General features: G+C 42.5%; 1 protein-coding gene across 1 annotated transcript; it reads left to right on the forward strand.

Annotated features, from left to right (window-relative positions):
• Positions 1–1,147: 1,147 nt before the first annotated feature.
• On the forward strand, positions 1,148–4,104 carry LOC124124666. The gene is made up of 3 exons (XM_046487890.2): positions 1,148–1,664; positions 2,905–3,016; positions 3,689–4,104. Exons 1-3 carry the CDS (start codon positions 1,206–1,208, stop codon positions 4,084–4,086), a joined length of 969 nt encoding a protein of 322 aa, XP_046343846.2. The 5' UTR covers positions 1,148–1,205; the 3' UTR covers positions 4,087–4,104.
• Positions 4,105–9,170: the final 5,066 nt, after the last annotated feature.

The raw sequence follows: 9,170 nt of genomic DNA on the forward strand, positions 1-9,170 counted from the left end.
TTATATATGTCAACTTAATGTGGGAGGAAAGCCCGAAGTGATGTAGGTTTCAGACGTTTACCACTTCGGTGAAACCAACGAGCACGGGTATGGTGCTGACAAACCTAGAAACATAATCGGGGCGAAGGGAAACAAGTGGTTCAGATCATGAGCAACGTCTCAACATCGGTATAAAACACAGCAGTCAAATCACCGAACCTGACCTCCAGGTCCAATTGCGTATCCTCTTAGGCCATGCAATAGATAGCTGGAAAGTTGTTCCATCTCCCTATTTTCCTCTGTCGTCTATCAGGCCGATGGGGAGCCGTGTTGTTAAACGCTGAAAGCCCGAGTTCGATTCCCTTTGTAGGTACAATGTGTGAAACATGCACGTGAGTGTGTGTGTATGTACGGGTGTGCGTGTGAGAGGGTGTTTGTGTTTGTGTGTTCTCTGGGTAGATGCTCCGTCCACTAGACAAGGAGGGGGTCCGAATATATATGATTTGAATAAATATATTACTCTTAACGAGGCCAATATGGGAAAAGAAGAACCGAGGCCCCGCACCATGAGGTGGCCGGCCGGACATTATGAAGAGTTTTATCTGCCCTAATTTCATTATAGTAACCGGCGAACCGTGAAACTTTACGACCAGACGCCATCTTGTTTTCTGGTAGACGAGAGTCAATATTTATTACGTGACAGGTCAATAAAAGAAAAATAATCACGTGTTATCAAAGGCGAATCTGGTATTTCAAACCAACCAGCAGTGAGTCCTGGAACGAACAGCCATACATATGTTATTCTGTTCGTATTATTGCACAAGTGTGTCTCCATAGTTCCAGGGTGCAGTGTATGCTTTCTTTCCTTTGATCATATTTCATATTAAAACATATTCCACAATAAAATGTGTATTGATTTTCCATCCCTTTACGGTGAAAACATGTTCAGTTGTGAACCTTGTAAAACAATTGCTTATCTCCATGATAATGTCTATTGACCAAACAAGGAACCAATACGGGGATCGTGTCATCGTGTTACCTGCTTAAGTACAATCAATTGTATGTCCATATGTGGGGCACACATTTCCAAGAAATGCTCATTCCCCAGGAATACGCGACTGGAAAAAACACGGTTTATAAATAGATCCACTACGCCATCTTTGTTTACAACAATCAGAGCACAACCTACATTTCCACGAAAGCGTCGATAGCGTCGCACGATTAAAATGGCGGTCCTTACCGTGCACACTGAACCTCGCAAGGCAAAATACAAGCTGTGTGATGATGCATCTGGTACGTTGGAAAACTCGGGGACAAGTTACTGTGTTGTGGAACACCGTTCACACCAAAGGGACGCTACTGCAGGACGCTGCGACGGAGACTCACGCAGGGCGAAGCTGTACATCGGTGTAGCTGTGCTCTTTGTGTCTCTGGCGATCAATATCATAGGCGTAGTGTACTTCTGGAGAGCTGTTCGGCGCGACACTGGTGACGGTCCGCAAGCTGAGGCTCTTGTGTCGGTGTTGCACGATGAGGGCACGGTTTGCACGGACTGCGGATCACTTGGTGTTCAGCCAGGCACTTACAAGTCTGACTTGCACGGGCTTTACGTGCGTCTCGTGACGGGATCATCCTATTTGTGTTGTTTACAAAATGCTGAAGGATTATGGAGACTCGCGTCAGTGGTGAGTAAACACAATCAAGAAAGACTGAACGATTCGGAGTTTGTATTTGAAACAGACATATTGCAAGAATGTAATTGGTATAGTCATATATATTTCTATTTCTATTTATTTGTTTTTGCAAAATAAATTTGAAGCAAGACCAGCAATCGCGTTTTGTTTATCGAATTTGGCTACAATGGCCTGTCAATTTTTTTTTTACATGTGTTGAGGTCTGACATTAATATTGTGTCAATATTGTAAGGTATTGCAAAGTTTCATAAAAGATCGGGGGCACGGGTGGCCTAGTCGTCTAAAGCGCCGCATGTCGCTGTGCAGAGTTGCGTCCCTTGGCCACGCCAGAAACCTGTGATTGTGGTTTCGAATCCTGGTTCGCCCCGATTATGTTTCTAGGTTTGTCAGCACCATACCCGTGCTCGTGAGTTTCACTGAAGTAGTAAACGTCTGAGACCTGCATCACTTCGGGCTTTCCTCCCAAATTAAGCTGACACGTCGTGATATAACTGGAATACTGTTTAAAGCGGCGTTAAACCCAACTTACTCACTCACTAGTGTGGCATCCTTTTCAAATTACCAGATCGTGATGACAAGTTTACGTATCCAGTTATCACATCGATTTCACAATCCAGTGATAATGGGTTTCCAAGATCTGAGAAATATGCACATGTGGTGGAAGCAATTGTTTATTTGTCAGTGAAACTACATATAATTATAGTATAAAGCTATTATTGCCATCGCTCTCTCTATAAACTGGCAGAATACAATTTTTGTTCCTTGTCTTATAATTGATATTTATGATTCAGAAACTATGATACAAATTTGCGTTTGTAGTGAGTCAGTGAATATGGTTTTACCCTGCTTTTAGCATTATTCCAGCAATATCAAGCGGGGGACACCAGAAGTGTGCTTCCTACATTGTACCCATGTCAGGAATCGAACCCGGGTCTTCGGCGTGACGAGCGAACGCTTTAACCACTAGCCTACCCCACCGCCCCTTGCGTTTGTAAAACAGGTAAACGTCTTCTTGCGTCATAGTTACACGTATAAACACACAGACGTCACTTATGACTTTTATTTTTAATATGCATGTAAAAACAATGAGTGTGTATTGATATACATATGTAAATATGTTTAAAATAATTAACTTGGACTTGAACTAGATTTGAAACGTGTGCAGAAACATGGAACACATTTCCGGGATCGGCAAACTGCAACCAATTATTGAGAATATTTATCTGTTTAGTTCACGAACAGGCTGTACAAGCACAAACAACCAGGCACAAGCGAAGCACCAGTAACTGACGAAGGCACTGGAGCCCATCTTTACCTGGACAGCGATGCCCTGAAGTCTGATTGTACGTACGGTTTACATGTCTGAATATCCGTGAATTAGATGATAAACTACCCTGTGTTCAGTTCAGACTAGGCCCGTGAAGATCCGGGATAGACTTGGTCTTCAAAAACCCATGTTGCCGTAAGAGGCGACTATGCTTGTCGTAAGAGGCGACTAACAGGATCGGGTGGTCAGGCTCGCTGACTTGGTTGATGCATGTCATCGTATTCTAATTGCGTGGATTGGTGTTCATGATGTCAATCACTGGATTGTCTGGTCCAGACTCGATTACTTACAGACCGCCGTCATATAGCTGGAATATTGGTAAGTGCGGCGTTAAACAACAAACCAACCAACCAAACAGTTCAGATTATACTCGTTGCCTGTAAATTAGATGCAAAACTGATAGGGGGCTTGAAATTGCCCACCTATCGGGAGTGTAAAATACAGTCCAATTTATAATTAGACTCAGTACAAGTCCCGTTTGTTACCTCTTACGACAATCAAGGGTTGATGAAGACCAATTCTAACCCGTATCTTCACAGGTATTCACCACAAGTAAATCTCGGAAGAGTTCAATATTAATTTCGTGTAACGTTTTAATTCTTCAGATCGAGTACAATCCAAATTTCACATGTCATGTTTATAAGTAGCACATGTTATATTCAATTTCCGTCACTCATTTCATTTGCAGCGCCGTCCTTACAATGGAATCAGGACTACGGCTATGGCTCAGCTTACAAAGGCATCGACATCAAAAGTGATGGACAGAACCTTAACATTACAAAACCTGGCCTTTATCACGTCTACTCCTTCTTCACGTTCAAGACTCACCAACCACGTCAACATCCTGACAACGTCTTACATACCATCAGAAGAGACAACGCCCATCTGCCGAATTTGGGGAGCACTGTTTTTCTCATGGCCAAGAAGACCTTACCGGAAGTCAGCGAGAGGTTCGTCACGAGTTATCTGTCCGCTACAGTCAGACTGAGGCAGGATGATCACGTGTCTGTCACTGTCAGCAACATGTCCTATGTCTACCGATTTCCGCCATCAAATTTCTTTGGCTTGTACTACGTTGGGGAGTGAACTGCCAGCAGCACTTTAGATTATGGTGTCGGGTATTTGTAGATGGGCATCTATGATAGTCCTAATTCTGGGCCGCATCTCACCGACCAATGGAATTACTGACAAGAAGTCGACATTAGCCAACCAGAAGGCAGCTTTCTCTTGCTTTACGGCACTAATTTCAAATTGGCGACTACGCTTCGAAACATATTTTGACAAATTCTCGCTTACAAATTTGAAACCTGAACAAAAGAAAGTTCTAGAATGGCTAATATATGGTCTAGATTGTATAGATTCTGTCGTTAAGCCCGTAACTATCGTTCGGAATACCCCGTTTTAACGTTTTCGAGGCTGCTTGATTAGAAATCACATTCCGACAGTCACTTTCATGATCTGGTAAGCAACGCTCTGATTGGTCGGATGAAAGGTCGTTCTGACGTGACCCCTAATGGGATGTCCTCAGATCTTTGTTTAGCGGTATGGAACCGGTATGTTTATCTCCATTCTGCCATGACTAAATAAAACGCGAACTCTTTGGTGTTAGCAAATAAACTGATTGAAGCGGCATGCGTTGAGGTCAGTGTTTTGAGTGGGTTGTCGAATAACGGAATCGACGACAACAGCTTGTAAGCAAAATGTGGCGCTGTATATGCTCAAGCAGTTTGTTTACACCGAAATACTTCACTCGAACATATGACAGTCATTGAAAGCATATAAGCACGGCAACTTGGTAAGCTAACATGAGGTGGGCATCCCCAAAGAAAACTAAGTCAGCTTTCCAAGACTTTTGTTCTTCACCGCACGTCACCATTATGACGTCATGACGATCATTAAGACGCAAAAGAAATGACGTCACAGTCGTATGTAGAAATGCGCCAAATTCCAAGCCCTCTGTTGTCTCCAAAACGTAAATACATTCTCTTTGTAGTGAGTGAGTGAGTGAGTTGTGTTTAACGCCGCTTTTAACAGTATTCCAGTCATATCACGGCATGTCAGCTTAATGTGGGAGGAAAGCCCCAAGAGATGCAGGTCTTAGACGTTTACCACTCCGGTGAAACCCACGGGCACGGGTATGGTGCTGACAAACCTAGAAACATAATCGGGGCGAACCCGGATTCAAACCCACAATCCTAGGTTTCTGGCGTACCGAAGGGACGCAACTCTGCACAGCGAATTGCGGCGTCCTAGACGACAGGGCCACCCGTGCCCCCACATTCTCTTTGTAGATTTCTATCGTCTGAATGTATTGTCACACATCCTTTGAATATTGGAGTAACCGCAACTGTGAATTTTCTAACCTGTAATTGTAAATATAATTATATAGATATATCTACCGACAATGACTGAAAAAAATACTATTCTATGAATAGTAGCTTCCGCGGTGATGCTGCGGTCAATTCAGTTGTTTCAACCAGAGGGGGTTTATCGTGATTTAAAAGCCTCTGAGTGACCAGTCAGAATCGAGTAATTTCCAAGTTCATGGAGGAACAGACGCTTGTTAGGTCACTGAACAGGCTGTGTCCAATATGTAATTGAGGTTCTGACAACTGCATGTCAGTGAAACAGCTTAAAGCTATTAATCGGAGATTATTTATTCTGGAGTATATCTGAGTTGTCTATTTGAAATAGTCATGTCACTTTATCTACAACTGCTTGTGCAGGACATTTAATCTAGTGTTCACGTTTACCAAGGGTACAGCCGCCAGTGTAGGTAGTGATGTGATGTGTGCAGTAGGTCACGACCATAGGAAGCGTCTTGTGCTAAACTTTGCTAAATTATGTTTTTTTGCACTGACACTTTTTCAAAAGCAGGTGACAAGGCAGCATTGCCATACATACCTAAAGGATTGCAGCTTACTTGTTTAAGGTGGTCTAGTTTTAGAGTGAGGTGAGGTGAAATGGGGTATAACGTCGCGTCCAAGATTATTGCACTTATATTGCGACGTGCATGCACGTGTATGTGTGTGTGTGTGTGTGTGTGTGTGTGTGTGTGGCTGCCTGTACTAGTCCGGACTAATGCCGATTTAAAGTGCTAGCTCACTGAAATACCATGCCGCAGTTTAACATGAATACCCCACTCAGACACAGTATACTGACTCCGAGCCGACCAGTCCTTGTTTTAGCCCCTTAATATCGAGCGCCAGACATAGTAACAACAAGTACCTTCTTTTAACGTCTTTTGGTATGATGAGGTCGGGGAACTTTAAATGTTAGAACTATGACATTGCCTGTTGATGCCATTCAGCTGCATCAGACCATGTGGCTGCACGTGGTACCGTGTCCAGCGCCGAGTTTGTTTGTTTGTTAATTTAACGCTGCACTCAGCAATAGTCCAGCTTCATGACGGCGGTCTGTAAGTAATCGAATCTGGACCGGAAAATCCAGTGATTGGCAGCATGAGCATCGATCCACGCAATTGGGGTCGATGACACCAGCGCCGAGTAACACACCAGGTCCAGTTTATATAGCAAGGTTGTTCGCGGAGATTAGCTGGATTGTGACTGGATTGTGATTGTGTTTCTTGGTCATTGGCTTGGTTACTGGTGGCCTATGACCCGTGTTTTAAAACTGTATATATAATATTGATATGCTCAAATATTGTTCATAACATAGTATGCTCAAATATGTTTCACAATTTGTTTTTAAATAACATTTTACATAAAAAAAACTAAATTGTGAATATATTAACCTGGTCTCGTTGCTATGTGGCTGAAATAATGCCGATGCGACGTTAAATTTTAACTCACTCACTCACTCTTGGTCTTCGGTCCTGCCCTCAATGAAGTACACGTAGCAATCAGTGTCTCCGAGCAGTGAATGTCCGTGGAATAAGATGGTAATGTCACTGTTAACCGTCCAGGGACTCACAGGCAACATGGGTTGTTTTCACTCCTTAGAGCCGAGAATGACAATCGAGCGCCCACTGATTGACTGCCCATAATAATCAATAGCACCTGGAGCATTCACGTGGGGAATGAAATCGACCACATTATAAATGGTCATATTATCAGTAGTAGTAGTATGAGGAGTTGCAGTAAGAGGAATGTTTAGAAAGAAGAGAGTTCTCAATGGGCCAGGAACATAAATTACAAACTCATACTCACATACAAGAAAAATACGCTCACATGGACTATAACTTTTGTTTTTACAATAACACTGCACGGTTTTGGGACTATTGCCACCAAGAATATTATCTGTGTCATCTTGGCCACTTAAACCTGGTGTCATTCCTGTCTGTGACAACTAATATTTATACATGAGAATACTGCCAATAATTGTTCTTAATAAAGTAAAGGTTCATATTTAACAGCAAACATATTTTATAACCTAACATTATAGCGATTAAAATAGCCTTGTTTATGTGGCAAAAGTATCGTTCGTCTTATGTGACATCAGTTGTCTAAACTGAGCAGAAAGTATACTTGTGGTCGTGTTTGGCCGTTGCAATTGTTGTGATTCATGTTGGCACTGTGGTTCTTATATCAATAAAGGCATCTTTTGAAACTTTTTTCCCTGTTATATTCTAAACAACAGTCACTGAAGTAATATTGGCAGTATAAGGTCACCTCTATGGAACATCACAAAATAGACACAATTGATGGATGACAACTTCTTTGTTTACCGTAAAGGGGAGATAATGGTATTATGATCTATACCGAAACGTCGCCTTTACCTAAAATAAAGAAGATGTTATCCATATATTGTGTCTACTTTTTCTACCGCCAACTTCTAAGTACTGCCTATCAAACAATGCTGTGGAACGACTGTTTGATGTCCTACATTCATTTCATCATGGGGCGGTCGGGTAGCCTAGTGGTTAAAGCGTTCGCTCGTCACGCCGAAGACCCGGGTTCGATTCCCGACATGGGTACAATGTGTGAAGCCCATTTCTGGTGTCCCCTGCCGTGATATTGCTGGAATATTGCTAAAAGCGGCGTAAAACCATACTCACTCACTCACTCATTTCATCGTGGGGCCCCCTGCTCTCTGTGATTATGAGGATCAGGTGGTAGTGACTGATTAGACAACATGCTGACCCAGAGGGGTTATATCTGGTATCAGAGATATAGCTGGAAAATAAAATTCATTCGTTTCCAGTGTGATCTTTTCTTTCACCGTCCTCGATTACCGAGGGTATTATCCCTCTTGACCCAAACGCCATCAGGGGCGGTGGGGTAGTCTAGTGGTTAACGCATTCTCTCGTCACGCCGAGAACCTAGGTTCGATTCCCCACATGGGTACAATATGTGAAAATTCAGCAATTTCAGCAATATTCTAGCAATATCACCGCAGGGGATGCCTGGAAATGGGCTTGGCACATTGTATCTAATAGGAAATATCAAACGTAATGATGTCATTGCTATTTTCCAAAACTCGCCAGTATTTTCGAGGAATGAATGCTTGATTTATTGTGTCGGCGTGCACCAGGTGCTAGTGAGATTGTATCAACTGTTTCATTCTTCGGGAATGAAGGAGGTTATCTGGGTCAGGTGAACATGACACTGTTATACATTCGTTGATTTGAGTTTGTTCTTTAACGCTGCACTCAGTAATATTCCACCAGTACATCGTTATAATACATACTAAACGTACTACTGAGATGGCACGTAAGAGCGATATTGAAAGACAGAATTAGATAAGAAAATATTTACATAAACACATGTTCGCCTTTGTACAAATCATCAGTGCAGAAAACAGAGTAAACGTTGCAGATAGTGCATCCGCATAACATTAATGTTATAACAGACTGATACATGATTATTGACATTCATTAACAGTGTCACTGAAGATACTCCCCGTTAAGTAAGAATGAAGTAAACACACACACAGATGTTCTCTTCAAGCCCTCTTTTTGTGATCATATCGTAACATGTATCAAATGACATCACGAGAATGGTTCAAGTGACAAGATTGCCCTCGTGAGACATGACATTCGATCTCCCTCTACACACGAGAACTATCACAAGACATATGACACTCTCTCACTCCCTGACTGACATCTTGGAACGTATCTCGCGATGCTGAACAAAGTGGTGTGTTTTCGCGCCATGTTTAAGGTTCCCCGACCTGTTTTGCGTTACTGTTGTCCTTAATATTTACGACGT

Source organism: Haliotis rufescens, unplaced genomic scaffold (assembly GCF_023055435.1).
Source record: "Haliotis rufescens isolate VD_foot unplaced genomic scaffold, xgHalRufe1.0.p SCAF_25, whole genome shotgun sequence".
Lineage (NCBI taxonomy): Eukaryota > Metazoa > Mollusca > Gastropoda > Lepetellida > Haliotidae > Haliotis > Haliotis rufescens.